This window comes from Orycteropus afer, unplaced genomic scaffold, assembly GCF_000298275.1.
Source record: "Orycteropus afer afer isolate SDZICR_OR568_19922 unplaced genomic scaffold, OryAfe1.0 scaffold00261, whole genome shotgun sequence".
In the NCBI taxonomy this organism is placed as follows: Eukaryota; Metazoa; Chordata; class Mammalia; order Tubulidentata; family Orycteropodidae; genus Orycteropus; species Orycteropus afer.
In genome coordinates, this window is record NW_006921848.1 from 1,360,171 (window position 1) to 1,379,700 (window position 19,530).

At 44.4% G+C, this 19,530-nt stretch overlaps 1 protein-coding gene across 1 annotated transcript in view; it reads left to right on the forward strand.

Moving 5' to 3' along the window:
- The first annotated feature begins 3,036 nt into the window (after window positions 1–3,036).
- Window positions 3,037–19,530, forward strand: part of ATP23 (ATP23 metallopeptidase and ATP synthase assembly factor homolog) — a 25,602-nt gene continuing 9,108 nt past the window's right edge. Inside the window, exons 1-3 of the mRNA XM_007950065.2 lie at window positions 3,037–3,223; window positions 9,719–9,764; window positions 10,423–10,504. Coding sequence (XP_007948256.1) covers window positions 3,037–3,223; window positions 9,719–9,764; window positions 10,423–10,504 — 315 coding nt within the window. The remainder of the gene's footprint in view (window positions 3,224–9,718; window positions 9,765–10,422; window positions 10,505–19,530) is intronic.

The following is a 19,530-nucleotide window of genomic DNA, read 5'->3' on the forward strand; positions in this document are numbered from 1 at the left end:
TTTGTCATTTTGTTCTTGTATTTTCTTCCAAAATTCTTCTACAGTTTTGTCTGTGTTTTCCTTGGTCTCTCAGTCCTTTCAAAATACCTAAATATAATTCTTTTGAATTCCTTGTCAGGGAGTTCCAATGCTGCTTCTTCCTCAGGGATGTTTTGGGTCTGTATCTGGTCCCTTGTTTCTCTTGCTTTCTCTTGCTTCTTTGTGTGGACTGTGATGCTCTGTTGTCTCCGAGGTATTGTGATGTTTTTGTGTTTATATTTAATTGGTGATTATATGTTGGAGTGACTTGCCCACAATTTTCATTTTCTTTGTTTTGTTTGTATGTTATCTATACAGGCAGAGTACTGTGCTGTGCTCCTCTATTCACTAGTTGATAGCACTTGTACACTCACCACCTGTCTCCTTTCCTGTTGTAAGCCTCTCGTATGTCTTTGCCAACCCTAGCAAACAGAGCCTGTTCTTAGGTCCCTGGAAGCCAAATGAGAATGCTATCACTTTAAAATCCAAAATGGTTGCCACTTGTAAACATTCAAAATGGCTGTGCCCTCAGTCACTTTAAATATCCAAAATGGCTGCCATGTGTAAACAATCAGAATGGCTGCACCCTCCGGACAGCAGAAAGCCCATAGCTCAGGTTGTCTCCCTCCTTACTGTTGCCCTTCTTAGTCATAGGCCACCAGAGCAGTTGTCCCTGTAGCCCTTGGTGATTGGGACTGATCTTTAGGGCAATTCTCAGGTCCCAACACCACTTGGAAATATTCAGGCTGTTGGTCTGGTCAGAGTAGCTGACAGTCCGCAGCTCTGACCATCTCTGTACTCACTGTTTTTGTTTAGGTTTTTCTACTAGTTGGTGCCTAATCCACTTCTGCATAGTTCCTTTTAAAGCTCAGGGTTCCAGGATTATCTTCTGTATCTCTGTCAATTGGTTTTTAAGAGGATCTGTGTTGCTTGTCTGCCTATTCTTCCATCTTACCGGACGTCTCTGAAATGTTCTTTTTGACGATGAATGCAACTCTATTCCTCTTCAATTTGACTTTTGTGGCATAGTTGACCATTTGATTGTCTGATTCAAAATGATCAATACCAGTCCATTTAAGCTCATTGTTTTATCTGTTCCATTTCATTTTTGACAATTTCTAATTTTCCTAGATTTCTACTTCATACATCCCACATTCTGATTATTAATGGATGGTTGCAGCTGTTTCTTCTCATTTTGCATCGTGCCCCTTCAGCTTTACTCCATTCATGTCATTAAGGTCAACTCTACTTTGAGGAGGCAGCTCTTCCCCAGACCTATTTTGAGTGTCTTCCAACTTGAGTGGCTCATCTTCCGTTGCTGTATCAGGCAGTTTTTCATGGCTATTCATAATTTTTCCAGTAATATATCAGACAGTGTTTCACTGCTATTCATAAGGTTTTCAATGACAAATTGTGCCCCTGAAGTGTATGGCCCTGTCCTTTTTCCCAGTCTGTCTTGGTCTGGACGCTCCATTGTAACCTGTCTACCATGGGTGATTTTGCTGGTATTTGAAATATCGGTGACATAGCCTCCAGCCTCACAGCAACATGCAAGCCACCACAGTACAAGAAACTGACACAAGAGTGGTGGAATAAACACTATGTTTTTATTTCTTTGTGTTTTTTACTATTTTTTAATACGTGTGAGCTGAACTGAGTAATTTGGTGGAAAAAAGAGAAACACACAAGTTAATTAAAACCTGGCAGACTGTGATGAGTGTATGTTGTTGTTGTTATGTGCCATTGAGTCATAGTGACCCCTCCTTGGGTTTCTGAGGCAGTATCACTACAGAAGTAGATTGCCCCATCTTCCTTCCGAGGAGTGGCTGGTGGGTTTGAACCACCAGGCTTCTGGTTAGTAGTCAAGTGCCTTAGGCACTATGCTACCAGAGCTGTGATGAGCGTATAACAGGTATAAAATAGTTTGTATATTGGGAGTGCAGGAAAGATTAATTTTGATTAAGGCATTTGCGAATGCTGTTTTGATCAGGCCCTTCATTGGAGGGACCGAGGAAAAAATTTTACAGATGGAAGTGATGGAATGAATAAAGGCTTGGAGGGAGAAGTGAACAGGGTGTGTTTTGTTATTGGAGAGTCATTTGAGGGTGTAAGAGTATAGGGTAGGCGAATGGATCCAGATGAGGCCGGAAAATAGCAGGTTGGGTCCTGTATTTTGAGATTTTGATGCGACCAGTCATTTTTAAGAATTGTAGCTTTCAAACGTTTCTGAAAAACACTGCTTTCAATATGGGTGGATCGCACGGTTGGGTGAGGTAGGGAAAGTGGCCGGTCCAGAGACTGCACTTGGCTTGCCAGGGAAAAACAGTAGAAGTGGGGGAAGATGGCAGAGTGCTTCAGAGAGAGAAGGAAGATTTAGTGGCTGGTGTAGCGGTTAGAACCTACCAGCTGCTCTGGGTGAGAAAAATGAGGCAGTCTGTTTCCGTAAAGATTTATGGCTTTGGAAACCCTATGGGACAATTCTATTCTATCCTAAAGGTTCCCCATGAGTCTGAATCAATTCGGGTGGGCATGTCCGCGGCACAGCAAGACGCATCGGGTGCACGTTTATGGGAACCGAAGGGCAACGGACAAGCCAGCAGCAGCCCCGGCGCGGGGGCCAAGGTTACTGCCCTCCCCAGCTCCGCCTGCCCGCCTGCCCGCCTGCCCGCCTGCCAGCATAGGGCTCAGTGTTCCCGCCCCACTCGGGTTCACCGCCGGGCCTTGAGTCCTTTGCCCTCCCCGCCCTACCTCGCTCTTTTCGCACCGCCCAGAGTCCCGGTCCCCATCCCCACCCCGGGCTTCTGGCCCCGCCTAGCGTACACGCCCCGCCCAACGCCTCTAGCCCCGCCCAGCGCACGCTCCCGCCCAACGTCCCCATCCCCGCCCAGCGCTTCTGGTCCCTCCCAGTGCCCTACGGGCATGGGGGCCTGGGTGTGCGAGTAGGCAGGAGGCGGGCAACCTTTCCCGGTTTCTTTGCCGCCGGAGCTAGGAGAAGGCACCGGCTAGGTCCTAGGTGGCATGGCGGGAGTTCCGGACAAGCGCAGGCCGGGCCCCGCGGCGGGGGAGCAGCTGCAGCAGCAACACGTCGCGTGCCAGGTCTTCCCCGAGCTGCTGGCCGAGGGGAGGCCCCAGCAAGGGTTCTTCTCTAGCTTCTTCACCAGCAATCACAAGTGCCAGCTAATGCTCCTGAAGACGCTGGAGACAAGTAGGAGCCGCCACCTGGAGGCTGGGGATCTGTGGGGTGGTGTCTGAGACCGGCGGGCGAGGAAGGGGCTGGGCCTTATTCGGCTTCTGGCCTCGAGGTTCAGCTTCAGGTGCGAGTAGGGCGGGTTCAGGCACCTCAGCGCAGCTTAAAATAGTGGAGGCTAAGTTGGGGGAGTGGCCCTGTTTCCCCATCAGACTATGCCCTGAGGCCTTTTTCAGCACTCCTGTTGCTTGTGGAATGAACGAGGAGTTAGGGCCAGGAGCGTGTCTACCTTTTTGGTCATAGATCTTCTGACAGATCCTTTGATTTCTAATATAAATTATGCAGCAACAGGAGGATCTGAGCATCAAGGTGAGGCAGAGGTGTTCTTCTAAATTTTATTTTGTTGTTGTTGAGGATATGCACAGCAAAACATATACCAATTCAACAGTTTCTCCATGTGCAGTTTAGTGACATTGATGATGTTCTTTGAGTTGTGTAACCATTTTCACCCTCTGTTTCTGAGTTGTTCCGCCCTTATGAGCATAAGCTCACTACCTCAAAGGTTCCTATCTGATCTTCTGAATTGCTCTTGCAAATTTGATCCCACATAGATACTTCTTAAAAAGCATAATGTTCAAGGCAGATTTTTTTTTTTTTGTTTAACTAGTTAAGCTAAACTATTGTTTGGTTTTAAGATATCTTCAGGGGATATTTTTGCCTTAAAGTTTGAAGATGATCTCAGGGCAGTAGTTTCAGGGGTTCATCCATGGCTCCATGGCTCCAAAAAGTCTAGAGTCCATGAGAATTTGAAATTCTGTTCTGTATTTTTCCCTTTTTGGTTAGGGGTGAGGCAGTTTTAAAGAGCCATGTTAATTAAAGCATACCCATTACCTGCGTAGCAAAAACATCAGTTTTGCAAAGCTGCCTTCAGTGGAAGGGGTTCTTAACCTTCTTGTTTGGATAGGCTTCAGAGTGTTGAAAGCCCTGAAATGGGGTGTGAAATCATGTGTATATGTCCCTAAGTCCATTTTTTATGGAGAATTCATAGCTTAATCATATTCTCAAAAGGGCCCATGACGCTTCTTAGTTCTCTAGTGCTATATATCAGAAATACGAAAAGTGGATGGCTTTACGAACAAATTTATCTTCTCACAGTTTAGGAGGCTTGTTGTTGTTGTTGTTATGTGCCGTTGAGTCAAACCCGACTCATAGCGACCCCTCCTTGGGTTTCCAGGCAGTATCACTACGGAAGTAGGATTGCCCAACCTTCCTTCCGAGGAGTGGCTGGTGGGTTTGAACCGCCAGCTGTCTGGTTAGCAGGCAAGTGTCTTAGCCACTATGCTACCAGAGCTCCCAGTTTAGGAGGCTAGAAGTCAAAATTCAGACCACTGGCTTTTTCTCTGTTGACTCTGGTGGAAGGTCTTTGTCTCTTCAACTGCTTCCTGGTTCCTTGGAGATCTTCATGTGTCTTGACATCTGTCTTACCCCATCTCTCTCTCTGCTTGCTTGTTGAATCTCTTTTTTATATCTCAAAAGAGATTGACTCAAGTTACATGTGTTAATCCTGACTCATTAACATAACAAAGATACCCTCATTCCTGCCAAGGGGGCAGGGAGGCCACATCTTCCGACCTCTTCTAGCCCCACAAGAGGAAGACAGAATCACCATCAATAGCCAAAGGCCTATTCCTGTGAGGCCAGACATGCTGCCTCCCTCCAGCCCTTTCACCAACTGTTCCTCCTGCAGCACCTACCACCTCTCCACTGGGTTCAGTAATTCACTGCAGTGGCCACACAGAACTCACAGATTTTGGGGTATAATAGGGAAGCTCTAGGCTACAATTCAAGTTCAGGAACAACGCTCAGTCTCTCTCAGCCTGCCGTCTCTCACAGTCTCTCTCTCAGCAGTGCATGTCTCTCTCGGCAATATGTGTCCCTTGCATCTCTTTCCCAGCAGCGTGTGTCTCTCAGGAGTGCATTTCTCTCAGCAGCACATCCTTCTCAGTCAGCAGTCAGAGAGAGTTCTGCCTCTAGGAGGCCTCCTTTTGAGCCTGGCAGAGTGGCCAGACTAACCAATCATAACATCAGAATTCTAAACACCTGAGAGAGAGTGAACTTCCCTGAACATTGCTTTGTGCCACTCTCAACGAAATACCCCAAGTGGATAACTTTAATGATCAGGAGCTACTCAGTTGCTCAGGACAAATCCCACCGCAGAGTTTTCAAAGATTTATGGCTAGAAAAGCCATACCAGGTAATTTATTACATTGCAATTCCCAAATGGGATTATAACCACAGATAAAGAGGTTAGGATTTACAACACATATTTTTGGGGCATGAATTCAGTCCCCATCCCCCAAGAAAAAAAGGTCAAGAAATGCTGCTGTGGATTAAATAGTGCCACAACTACCCTCTAATTTCTCTCTAGTATCAGGGACATTGCACTAGAGAAGATTTAACTTCTTTACATTGTCACAAACTTCCTAGGTTTACTTCAGCTACATTTAGAAAATCAAAGTCTTAAATGCACTTGCCCCAAATCAAGTTTACTATTTCATGGATGGTCATCACAGTTCAAAAGTCAACCATCATAAATTTTGCAACCTTCTTGGAATCACCTGGGAGTAGGATAGGAACCCTGGTGGTGCAGTGGTTAAGTGCTTGTAAGGGCAGAAGTTGGAACTCACCAGCTGCTCCCTGGGATAAAGCTGTGGCAGTCTGCGCCTGTAAAGATTACAGCCTTGGAAACCCCATGGAGCAGTCACATTGGGTCGCTGTGAGTTGGGATCTACTCAGTGGCACACACCAACAGTGTATAGGGAATCCAGGGAGGTTGGAGAAGGAAGGGAAGCAGAGAGTGAAGAGAAGGGAATGATGGCATTGTGTTTATTCTAAATATGTGTTGGATGCCTCTTAGGTTCTAGTGGGGGGATATACAAAGATGAGTAAGAGGTGTTTCAGAGTGGAGAACAGTGGATAGAACGTGAGTTATGGAGTTAAAAATGTGAGTTCAAATTCTGCTATCCTTGTTAGCTGTGGAAGAGTGACCTAGCATCTCTGCTCCCTTCTTTCATCCTGTAAAAAAGGAGGGTGAGGGGATAAAAATACCTGTCTTTTAGGGTTGTTTTGAGAAATAGATGTTGTGGATTTAAAGTGCTTATAGCAGGAGCTGAGTAAAGGGTAGTGGTAGCGAGCTGTTCTTAAAGTGAAAGAGCCAGTGGAGGAGGAGTTAAGATATGATGAGTGCTGAAATGAGCCTCAGTAAAATCAGCTGGCCTCAATGTTACAAAGAGGAGGGTGGCTGGGAGGACCTGTTGGTGTTCTAGTGTCAGCAGACAATTTAAAAATCCTCTCCATGGGCAGAGGAGATGGGAGAAACCAGGCCCCATGGGAGACTTTTTCCACCCCCCTTTTTCTTCATAGCAGATCCATCCTAAATAATACTGCATGAAATATTGAACCACTGTACCCCCTGTTTTTTTCCCCTGTTAAGTGCATTTCAGGCTTTTGAACCCACTTCAACTTTGTGGTGGTTGAGGTTGTGTGTCAACTTGGCAGGGCCTGGTTGAATGGTTGGGCAGCTGGATATAGTTATTCCCCATGGTAAGATTGGTAATTAACTCCATGGTGAAATCTACAGGAGCAGCTGAGTAGCTGCTTTAGGTATGTGGGCTGCTTCCAGTATGTAAGGAGCAACTTTGAGGAAGGTCTTCAGCTGATGGTACACTTGAACCCTGCATGTAGCCGAGTTGTTGTTCACCAGCCTGTCATGCTCTGCCAATTTTGGGACTTTCAGTGGACTTGAATCAATGGCCTGCCGTGTGGTTTGGTAATATCGGGACTGTGCCTTTTAATTTGTCAACCTTGGGTTTGTCAGCTTCAGCAGCTAGCAGCTACCTGAGCGGAGAAGATGCCTCTGGCTTCAGTGGGCCAGGAGCAAGAGGCAGAGCTGAAGCCCAGGGTTGAAGGACTTTCACCCAGTCCCTAGAGCCTAGCACCTGGAACTTGGACTTCTAGACTCCCAAACTGTAAGAGAATAAACTCCTGTTTGTTAAAGCCATCCTATTTGTGGTATATTCTTGTCAGAGTGGCACTGGGTAACCAATACAGACTTTATAAAACTATCTCAGTTTTTGGAGTAATAATAATGTGTTCAGTATGGTGCCTGATACCTGGTATACATTCAATTTGTAGTGCTTATTAATGATAATTGTTCTGTTGTTAACACTCTTAAAAGGGGGTGGGTTAGAAAACAGTAAACCTACATCTGTCTTTCTCACCCCACACTCATTTTCTTTTCTCCACCAATTGTGACCTTTTTTTCTAAACAATTTTTTTTGGCTTTTTTTTCCTTTTTGGCTATGTCATGTAATTTGCTGTGCACATATACTCTCAGACTAGATGCCTATGTAAAACTTGATATTAGAGGCATTTGGGTTCATACTTTCCTATAATAGTCACAGCTCATAGACTCTTAGAAAAGGAAGGCCCCCAGGAGTCATCTAGTGTATACCCCAATACAGGAAAACTTTCTGTGCAATTTCTGACCCAGATGCCTCTATTTTCCCTAATTGTTAGAAAAATCTTCTTATACTGAGTTTGAAATCTGCCACATGTAACTTCCATTCTTGGGTCCTTGTTCTGCCCTCTGAATAGACATTGAATGAAGCGACTGTGGTCCTAGTTAAGTCTTCCTTCTCCTTTTCCAAATCCTCTCTTATTTGTTACTCAGCATCACCCCTTACTGGACTAGTTACCTTCTCCTGTGGAGGAGCTTCAGTTGGCAGGTCGCATTTGAAGTATGGTACTCAGAATGGGATATGTTGTTACCAGTGTGATCTGAACCAGACAGAGAACAGTGGGGTTACTGCCTTTCCTAAATCTGGATACTATGTTGCTGTTTGTTTCTATGGATGTAGCCCCAAATTCCCTTAGTTTTTTTGGTATATACTGTAATACGGTGTAGTTGGTCATTGATGTAATCTAAGATGCTTTGTGGTGCCAGACTTGGTGTTTACATCACTGTTTTATTTAGTTGTAGACTTTTGTTAATATTTTAGCTTGTGTTTTCATATTCATTTTCAACAATTCTAAGTTAACATTACTTGATTAGAGATTTGTGAGTTACTGTTTGATAATCTTATATTGCTGTTTAGATACACCCACTCCTCATTTATTGACATGGTTAGTTTCCAAAGACCAGGTCATTATGCAAAAATTGGCATTTTGCAAAAATTATATAACTTACCTGCTGCCTTTTGCAGCCTCCTTGCAGATACAGCTTCCATGAAGCCCAGGTGGAGGTGGCAGAGGAAGATCCTGCAGGCTGTCCTGGCAGTGGCTTCAACTCTCCCCACATCACAGTGCTCTTCTGATCCCCTGACCCCTGCATCCTGCCCTCCCCCCAACCCTTGTGTTAACCTCCTCCTCTGCCTGTGCCTTCAGGTCCTGTACCCCTCAGGGCCCCTCTCTTTAGGAATTTCCCTTCCAGATACATTTCCTGGAAAGCACAAACCATCTGTACCCTGGGAAGCCAATTTGCTTCCTGTACCCTTAGGTGCCCCTCCCCCTCAGGTGCCTAAAGCCTGATGGGCTGAGCCCTCCCTACCAGGTAGAGTCTCTCTGGGCATGCAGGGGCTACTCCCAGGGCCACCACCTCCTGCCTGAGGGGCCTCCTGATCACACAGTACCACTCCCCCTGTTCCCTGGAACTAAAGACTTCCTCCGCCCTGTGCTCCCCAGGAGCTGTCTGGAACTTGTACAGATGCCCTGGCTTCTGTGTGTGTGGACTCCCCTTTTCCTGCTCCTGCACTCCAGTGTGGCCCTCCCCTCACCCCTTCTGCATCCTGATGCTGCTTTTCCTGGTGTTGCCTGTGTGACCCTGGCCTCTCCTACAACCTGTGGAGCCCATCCGTGGCAGCAGGTGCCTCCAGTCCACTCAGTCTGGTGGCCCCCACACCACTCCCCCAGGCAGGGTTCATGGCCATGGCAATTATGCAGTCATGCTCCTGCACCCCAAGGCCCACCCCACCCTCCTCCTAAAGGGCCAGATCCACCCCTCCTGCTTCCCCATGCCTGTCTTCAGCCAGTAGAGCTGCTGCGGGTCCCAGTTGAGAACCCCAGCGTGCTGCAGTTGCTGCTTGGGTAGTGCGGATCTGAGGCCACCACGTTCCTCCTGTGAACCCCTAGCCTGCCTAGCCCAGTGCGCTCTTTTGTGCAGACCTGCCCCTCTACATGGTGCTGTCCTTAGTGCCCACTCCTACCTCCCCCACTGGGCTCCCTCTGGCCTGGTCCCCCAGGAGAGGGGGCCTGGACCCTCTCAGGTGTGCCTCCCGCCCATGCCTCTGAGTGTTGACACTAGCCTGGCCCACTGAGTAGTAGACTTTTTTTTTTTTGACTATTGTCATTAATGCAAAATGTCCAAGATAGTTGTTAAGTAAGGAGTAGGTGTATTTAATTGATGCTATTTTTTTTCTCCAACCAGTATACTTAATCAAACCAATATCTCTTTAGATCCATATGTCAAGCTTCTACTTGATGCTATGAAGCACTCTGGTTGGTAAGTATATCACTTTGAATTGTTTCTTTATATTCTGGCTGCTAAAAAAACAAAAACAAAAAAAACTGGAACTGCTTAAGATTTCTCACTTCAGGCCATGGAACCCTTTCCATATGGTAGGTGGTGGTGATTAGCTTTGTTCTTTCCAGGCAGGCCTTCTTTTCAGATGTCTTCTGCCCTAACTCCAGATGGCTCTCCCCTTCACCTGGGTATTTAGTAAAGATAGTACTCAAAATCTTTCTTGTAAGTAATTACCAAACTAGGCCTTCCTACTACTACACCAGCCTAGGCATTGTTCTTAATAGAGAAGAAATTTCAGTTTGTTACGTAGGAGCCTTTCATGTGTTTAACTTTGAGAAGTTTAGAGGAAGTAATTTCTTAACATTTTGGCCCAATGGTAGGAATTCCTGCATATTTCCAGTGGTCAGCCAAATGCTTTATGGGATTCTTAGGTTTTGCAGAGACAGACTTCATATTTGACAGATGAGAAAACAGTCCTGAAGGAGTTAAGTTGTTTTTCCAAGGTTTCATGTACGTCAGCAATGAGAAGGTTTGCCGTAAGTAAGCATCTCTTGACTCTTCAGCCAGGACTGTTTCCTCTGTGCCATGTACGAACTGCTTCTGGTCATTGTCTCTTTAATTCATTCTTGCCTTTTAGTGCTGTTAACAAAGAAAGACACTTTTCCTGTGAAGACTGTAATGGAAATGTCAGTGGAGGTTTTGATGCTTCATCATCTCAGGTAGGCATTTTTGCCAAGTTGTTTATTTCCCTTCAATACTTCTCCTAATATTTGCTGAGCACCACAGGTTGGGCATGCCATTTAGTAGACTTTGTGTAGCATTCAAAAAGTGAATTAGTCCGTACTCTTAAGGAGCTCACACTGTCATAAGGGAGCTCAAACATGAACACAATTATAAAGTTTGGGGAAGATGACAGTATTTTAGGTGAGTGTGGTTGTCAATGGGACAGTGCTGTGATGGACTGAGAGATACCAACAAATAAAGCCAGAAGATATAAAGCCTCTTCCGAAGCGAGGCAGACAGAGACTTACACCCAAAGAAGGGGTAGCATGAGCAAAAGTGGGTGCTAGGGAGGCCCAAGGCATGTTTGAGTGATGGCATGCTATCTAGTTTAGCCGGAGAGCAGGAATGCATGAGGATAAGGAGAAATAGGATTGGAAAGAGAGATATGATGGAGACTTTGAATGCTAAGCTAGAGGATTTCACTTTTACATGGTGAGAAATGACCAGCAATGGTTTTTTGATAAGTGTGACTTTTCTCATCTGTAAAATATGAGTAATGATTGTATCTACCTTATAGAATGGGTGTAAGAATTAAATGAGATATCTCTTATAAAATGCTTATCATGGTACCTGGCCCACAGTAAGCATTCAATAAATGTTACTATTAAATTTAAGTCACTAGAGGGTTATGAATAAGGAGCTCTGGTGGCTCAGTGCTTAAGGCATTTGACTGCTAATCAGAATGTTGGTGGTTCAAACCCACCAGCTGCTCCACGGAAGGAAAATGGGGCAGTCTACTTCCATAATAGATTTATTGCCTTGGAGACCCAGTAGGGGTTGCTATGAGTTGGAATTGACTTGAAGGCAGTGAGTTTGGTTTGTTTGGTTTAGAGGGGCACGAAAGGAGCTCTCATGGTGCAATGCCTAAGTCATTTGACTGCTAACCGGAAGGTTGGCAATTCAAACCTACCAGCCACTCCATGGAAGGAAGATGGAGCAATCTACTTCAGTAAAGATTTCCCACCTTGGAAACCCAGTAGGGGCTGCTATAAATCAGAATTGACTTGATGACAGTGGATTTTTTTAGAGGGTTATGAAAGGAGTTCTGGTGGTGCAGTGGTTAAAGCATTTGGCTGCTAACCAAAAGGCCAATGATTCAAACCCACCAGCTGCTTGGTGGAAGAGAGATGAGGCAGTCTGCTTTCGTAAAGATTTACAGCCTTGGAAACCCTTTGGGGCAGTTATACTCTGTCCTATAGGGTTACTGTGAGTCAAAGTCCACTCCATGGCAGTTTTTTTTTTTTTTTTTAAAGAGGATGATGACAGAATCTTGGAGGTGATGTTATGTGACAAGAGTAGTGAAGGTGTTATAAGTAACTATTTCCATCTTGAGATGCAACTTACATCTATGTGTTGTTGTTATGTGCTGTCGAGTCGGACCCGATTCATAGCAACCCCTCCTTGGGTTTCTGAGGCGGTATCACTATGGAAGTAGATTGCCCAACTTTCCTTCCGAGGAGTGGCTGGTGCGTTTGAACCGCCAGCTTTCTGGTTAGCAGTCAAGTGCCTTAGGCACCATGCTACCAGAGCTCCTACATCTAACTATATTTAACTATTTCCTGCTGGAGAATTTTATATGTATACCTTTTATATTGTACTGTCTTTCACAGGAAAGATAGAGTGATCTTTCAGATAGAGAGATGGGAAAAAGCAGTATAGCGTATAGGTGAGAGGTCTGGGTTTTGGAGTCAGATAGACTTGGGTTCTAATCCCAGTTTCTCTGTTTATTAGCTATCGGGCCCTGAACAAGTTATTTGTCTTACTCTTAGTCATTTGTAAATGGGTAATCATAGTACCTGTAGTGCTCACCAAAGTTACTCTTAGTAAATTCACATTGTGGTTAAATAGAGCAGAACTTCTGAATCATCTTCAGCAGTGTTGAACACAGTTGGCTGCTCTCTTCTTTTATTTTTTAAAATTAAAATTTTTGTTGTGAAATATCTCATGTATACCAAACCAAAACCAAACCCATTGCTGTCAAGTTGAATTCTTGACTCATAGCAACCCTATAGGACAGAGTAGAACTGCCCCATAGGGTTTCTAAGGCTGAAAATCTTTACAAAAGTAAACTGCCGCCATCTTTCTTTTGTGGAGTGGCAGGTGGGTTCGAACTGCCAACCTTTTGGTTAGCAGTCAAGCTCTTAACCATTGTACCACTAAGACGCCTTTCTTTTGCATGCAGAAGAATATAAAAAGTCTCTATGTCTCTACTTCCAGTAGTAATTATAAAGTGCCTCCCAGGTTTGAGAAATAGAATACTGCCAAGGCTTTGGAAGCTTGTGTCCCTTCTTGATTCACATCTCTCTCTCTTCATTATCCTGACTTTGTGGTAATTGTTTCTTGCTTTTCTAAGTGGTTTTACCATCTATGTATGTATCTGTACTGCCAACAATGTGTATGGTCATTAAGGTTGTGTGTCAACTTGGCTGGGCTTGGTTGAGTGGATGGGCAGCTGGATGAAGTTATTCCCCATGGTGAGATTGGCAATTCCACTGGAGCAGCTGAGTAGCTGCTTTATGGATGTGATCTGCTTCCATTATATAAGAAGCTGCTTTGAGAACGGTCCACAGCTTTTGGCACACTTGACTCCTGCATGTAGCCCAGTCGTTATTCATCAGCCTGCCATGTTGTCTGCTGATTTTGGGACTGTCAGTGGACTTGAATCAATGGCCTGGTGTGTGGTTTGGTAATATCTGGGACTGTGCCTTTTTACTTGTTGGCTTTGGGTTTGTCAGCCTTAGCAGCCAGCAGCTGCCGAGTGACGAAAGCCTCCAGCTTCAGTGGGCCAGGAGCAAGAGGCAGAGCTGAAGTCCAAGATTGAGGGGCTTTCACCCAGCCCCTAGAGCCTGGCACTTTTAACTTGGGCTTCTAGCCTCCAAAACTGTAAGAGAATAAATTCCTATTTGTTAAAGCCATCCCATTTGTGGTATCTTCTGTTGGAGCAGCATGAAGTAACCAAAACAGAATATAGTACTAAGAGTGGGGTGCTGCTCTGACAGATACCTAAAATGTGGAAATAGGAGTGCAGTGAGTCCTTGACTCAAGACCCTGGCACGGAGAGACCCCAGCATGCAGCATGAGAGACGGCAGCAGCAGAGCCAAAAGACTGGCATGAGAGATGGCAGCAGCAGAGCTGAGAGACCAGGATGAGAGAAGGCAGCAGACCTGAGCGATCGGCATGAGACAGTGACAGCCTTATCAGCCCATGGAGAAGAAAGCTAGATGCCATTGGGTAGGCAGCTTCCTGGTGGAGGGGGTTGCTTTTGGGGCTTAATTGGTAGCCAAGACTGGCATGAGATAGAGTAGCAGGGTGGCCAGCCTATGGAGTAAGAAAGTTAAGTGTCCTTTTGGGCAGGAAGATTCCTGGCAGAGTAGGTTGCCCTTGAGCATTAATTGGCAGAAGTGGAAGGATCAAGGAAACCAGAGCTGCCGCAGCCTTAAGGGTAGGACCATGGCCTTTGGGAATGGAACCACCACAGCCTCCTAGGTTTCAGAGTGAGATGCTCACCAACTTGGTTCTGGAGTGTGGGGCTGCTTGTTCATGTGGGCCAGTGGGATGGAGCCATAGCCATTGCCCAGAAGTGAGGGGGGCAGGGCTGCCATACCCAAGAGGTAGAGGAACAGGGCTTGCCAGGCCAAGAGGATGAGGTCCCCACTCAGATGAACTAGGGGACTGGAGCCACCCAGTGAAGGAGATCTATAAAGATGCCACCCAATGAAGATCTATACAGGTGCCAACTTGACAAGGGATGGAATTGTGGTAGGTTGTGTGTCAACTTGGCTGGGCCTGATTGAGTAGATGGGCAGCTGGATATAGTTATTCCCTGTGGTAAGATTGGCAAGTAATTTCATGGTGGAATCTACCTGTGCAACTGAGTAACTACTTTAGAGATGTGATCTGCTTCTAGTATGTAAGAAGCAACTTTGAGAATGGTCTACCGCTTTTGGCATGCTTGACATCCTGCGTGTAGCCAAGTTGTCATTCAGCAGCCTGCCATGTTGTCTCCTGATTTTGGGACTATCAGTGGACTTGAATCAATGACCTGCTGTGTGGTTTGGTAATATCTGGGACTGTGCCTTTTTTACTTGTCAACTTTGGGTTTGTTAGCCTTAGCAGCCAGCAGCTGCCTGAGTGAAGAAAGCCTCCAGCTTCAGTGGGCCGGGAGCAAGAGGCAGAGCTGAAGCCCAAGGTTGAGGGGCTTTCATTCAGCCCCTAGAGTCCAATACTTTTAACTTGGGCTTCTAGCCTCCAAAACTGTAAGAGAATAAACTCCTATTTGTTAAAACCATCCCATTTGTGGTATCTTCTGTTAGAGCAGCACGAAGTAACTAAAGCAATGTGTTATTTTTTTTTGCCTGTTATCAACTTTATAAATGGAATTCTTTGAGTTTTATAGAATTTATATATATATATATATATATTTATATATATGTACTTTTTTTTTGTGTAACTTATTTCTTTTATTCAGTATGGTGAGATTCTTCCTTGTGTGTAGCTCTGGTTTATTTCGTTGTTGTATAGTGTTCTATTGTATGTCTATACTATAGTTTACTCTGTTTCCAGTTTGGTTATGCTGCTATGAATGTTTTTGTCCTTCTCTCCTGGTGCACATGTGAAAGAGTTCCTATAAGGTACACACCTAGGAGAAGAATTGCTGGGTGCGGTGCAGTAAATTACTTTGTATGGCTTTTCTAGCCATTGTTTTTGTAACTCTCACTGGATTATTGGGTAGGACCATGCAAATAATAAAGTGTGTAGAACTCTGATGTTGGGATTGGTTAGTTTTGTCACTCAGCCAGGCTTAAAATGAGCCTTCCTAGAGGCAGAAAGGGGGATCCCACTGCTGTCAAGAGAGAAGTGCTGGAGGTGAAGTGGAGTGCGTCCTTGGACCTGAGATCACTATGCTGGACCCTTCTTGGCTGAGAGACGCCTGGCTGAGAGAGAGATACCCAGCTGAGAGATGGCAGCAGTGGGGCCAAGAGGCAGGAGATGGAACAGCAAGCTTTTTGGCCCGTAGAGTGAGAAAGCTGTGTGCCCTTGGGCAGGAGGCTTGCTGGTGGAGTGGGGTACACATAGGTGTACCTATCAGCCGAGCTAAAAGAACTTTGTAACATTTGCCTGAGTAGGGCAGAGGCCAGGCTGAGAGGCCAAGGGCCAGAGAGGCAATCCTGAGGGCATAGCAGAGGGGAGACTGACTAGGTGAAGAATTGTATCATAAGAGTGTTCCTGAACCTGAATTGTATAATTTGTTACTTCCCTAATAAATCCATAATTGTGAATATTTTCTGTGAGTTCTGTGTGGCCATTGCAGTGAATTATTAAACCTAGCAGAGAGGTAGTGAGTGCCATGGGAGGGAAGGCTGGTGTCAGAATTAGTAAAAAGGTTGGAGGGTGACAGTATGTCTGGCCTCATAGGAATAAGCCTTGGGGTATTGATAGTGACTCTGTTTCTCCCTTGTGAGATCGGAGGAGATCAGAAGATGCCACCCACATGCCCTTTTTGCCACTGGGTCATACAGCATGCATATATTTGACTTTAAAAGGTAATGCCATACACACTTCCCTTGTTTTCCAATTCACAGTGCTCTTCTGGTTTCTTCTTTGCCAGCTTATTTTCCTCCCCTAGCCTTTAAATGTTAAAATCTCTCAATGGTTGATATTAGATCCCATTCTCCTCTTACTCTGTGCTCTGCCAAGGGGATCTCATTTATTTTCCTAGGACTGAGCTCTTCATATAGTTAATTTTCTCCCCGAGTTTAGAACAGTCCATTCTATCTTGCAACTCTTGACTTCGTCACCATTTAGAAGTTCTGTAACTACACAGTATTTTCCCTCTTTTTGGTTTGTAGTTGTCCTCATTTGCCAATTAATGTCTCTGGTTCCATTTACAGTCTTGTAAGCTTATTTTACTTTGGATATGTCCATAGCTGTGGTTTCTGGGTTATGTCATCATGTGTATTAATGGTTGGTTGTTGGCTGCTTTTAGTTCTCCGTTCAAAGGACTCCCTTTAGTATCTCTTGTAAGGTTGGTCTGGTTTTAACAAATTCCCTTAGTTTCTGCTTATCTGGAGATCCCCTAATTTCACCATCATATTTGAGGGGGCAGTTGTGCTGGGTATATAATTCTTGGTTGGAAATTTTTCTCTTTCAGGGTTTTATATATACTGTCCTATTGCCTTCTCGCTTGCATGGTTTCTGCTGAGAAATCAGAGCTTATTCTTATTAGTTGTCCTTTGTAAGTAACTTTTTGTTTTTCCCGTGCTGCTTTCAGGATTCTTTCTTTGTCTTTGGTTTTGATGAATTTGATGGTGATGTGTCTTGGGGATTTTCTTTTGGGGTCTATCCTGTTTCGGGTTCGTTGGACTTCCTGAATAGATATGTTCTCATCTTTCATCATATCAGGGACGTTCTCTTCCAATAAATTTTGGACAATTTTCTCAGTGGTGTTATTTTTCTCTTTCTGTTATGCAATTCCAATGACATGTAGGTTATTCCTTTTGATGGTATCCCACATGAACCTTACGCTTTCTTCATTTTTAAAATTTTTTTTTCTGATTGATCCCTTTCCAAAGAAGTATTCAGGTATTTGTCTTCGATCTCATGGATTCTGTCTTCCTTTGCATCGATTCTACTCCTTTGCCCTTCCCATGTGTTACTGTTTATGAAAATTTAATATTAATCTTCTGGATTTCTATCTGTAGATTTTGAATCATTTCTAATTTTTCATTTATTTTGTCATTTTGCGCTTGTATTTTCTTCCAAAATTCTTCTAGGGTTTTGTCAGTGTTTTCTTTGGTCACTCTCTCAATCCCTTGAAGATACCTAAATATAATTCTTTTGAATTCCTTATCCGGGGATTCCAATGCTGCTTCTTCCTCAGGGATGTATTCTGGGTCTGTATTTTGCTCCCTTGTTTCTACCACTTTATCTTGCTTCTTTATGTGGACTGTGATGGTCTGTTGTCTCTCAGACATTGTGACATTATTGTATTTAGGTCTTTGTTAACTGTTTGTGAAGAGCAGCTAAGGGTGAATCAGGTTCTTCTTGGTGGTTGTTTATTGTTGGCCAGTTGGTGGAGAAGGAAGTGGTGGCTCTCACTCAGTAAGTGAAACTGCAGGAAGTGTGGGTGTAGTTGTGTCATATAGGCACTGTTGCTGTCTCCCACTCAGTTAGACAAAAATAACAATTGAATAACCATCAAAAAACTAAAAGCCCATGGATAAAAACACCCCATGTAATCACACAGGAACAGTAACCAAAAAAAAGAAAGAGGGAAAGAAAACCCTGGCAATAACTGGGGAAAGGGCAATAAGATAAAAAAAGGTGGAGTAGGAGAATACTGAAGGAAAAAAATGGGAAAAAATGCAAAAGAAAAGCAAGTAATGGGGTTAACCACAAGAAAGAAAAAAATTTGAACAGGGAAGAGAGAAAAAGCTGAAAACTAGAACCTGGGAAGGGAAGAATAAAGAATAATAATAAAAAGGACAAAAATAGTAATAATTTTAAAACAGACAAAAACAAACAAACTGAAAGAAAAGGAAGGGGAAAAAATATCTGGGCAGAGTGGGGCAGGGCACCCAGGTTCGTCTGAACACACAGACTGGGATGGAATTCCTGCCGGCCCAGAAGGTGGGTGGGAGTGAGGGATGGCTGCAGCTCCATTCTCCAAGAGAGTGTGGGGTATAGGAGTAACAAAGGGAATATCGCACCTTTCCGGTCGTTGGCATCCACAATGTCCTTGTGGTTCCCAGCAAGTGGAGCCTATTCTTAAGTCCCTAGAATCTGGGAGAACACTGTCACTTTAAATATCCAAAATGGTTGAACCACTTGTAAACATTCAAAATGGCTGCGCACTCCGGACAGGCAAAAGCCCACAGCTCAGCCCGCCCTCCTCTTCACTCTTCCCCTTTTATTCACCAGCTGCTAGTGCAGTCCTCTGTGCAGTCCCTGGCTAGCAGGACTGATTTTTAGGTTAATTCTTAGGTCCTTAACACCACTTGGCAATATCCAAACTGTGCCATGAGGATCGCTGCCAAACTGCAGCTCCATACGTCTCCTTTTTTTGGTGTTTTCATGCGAATTCTTCTATTAGTTGGAGTTTAGTCCATTTCTATATCCTTCCCTTCAAAGCTCAGGGCTCCAGGATTATCTTCTGTATTTGTGTTAATTGGTTCCCCTTTTCTTTGTTGAAGAGGGTCTGTGCAGTCTTTCTGCCTATTCCACCATCTTACCAGAACTCCCTCTCTATATAAGTGCCCACTTAATACCTACATTTGCATGTCTTAAAGGCACCTCACACCTGACATGTCCAAGTCCAAATTCATGATTTTTGTCATCTCTCTTCCTTACCTAACCTAATCTTCTTTTAGTTTTGCAAATTTCAGTGAATTGTACCACCATCCATTTTATTACTCAAGCCAGAAATTTGGGGATCATTCTTGATACCTCTGATCCCTTCTCATATTCTGTCTTATCACCAGATTTTGTCCAATTTATCTCCTAAGTGCATCTTTTTGTTTCCACCTTCCTAGCTCAAGTACTGTTGCCTTTACCTAGAATACTTTAATAACTTTCAACTAGTCTCTGCATCTAGCCTTTGTCAACTCCTGCTTATTCTCATTATAGTCAAAAAGATAAAAACAAAGTAAAGCAAAAGCACTCTCCTTCAGTGGCTTCCCATTGCTCTCAGGATAAGGTCAAGGCCTTCAGTGATTTTGCCCCTACCTGCTGTACCAACATCATCTCTTAGCTACCACCTCTAATTCTCTGTGCATCAGCTGTCAGCCTGCTTTCAGCTTCTCAAACATTCTTTCCCTCCCCTTTGCATATGTTGTTTTTTCAGTCTGGAATGCCCCATTCTTTTTTTTTTTTTTTTAATTGTGATTTGGGTGAAGATTTACAGAGCAAATTCACTTTCCATACAGCAGTTTACATATACTTTGTCTCATGACATTGACCACA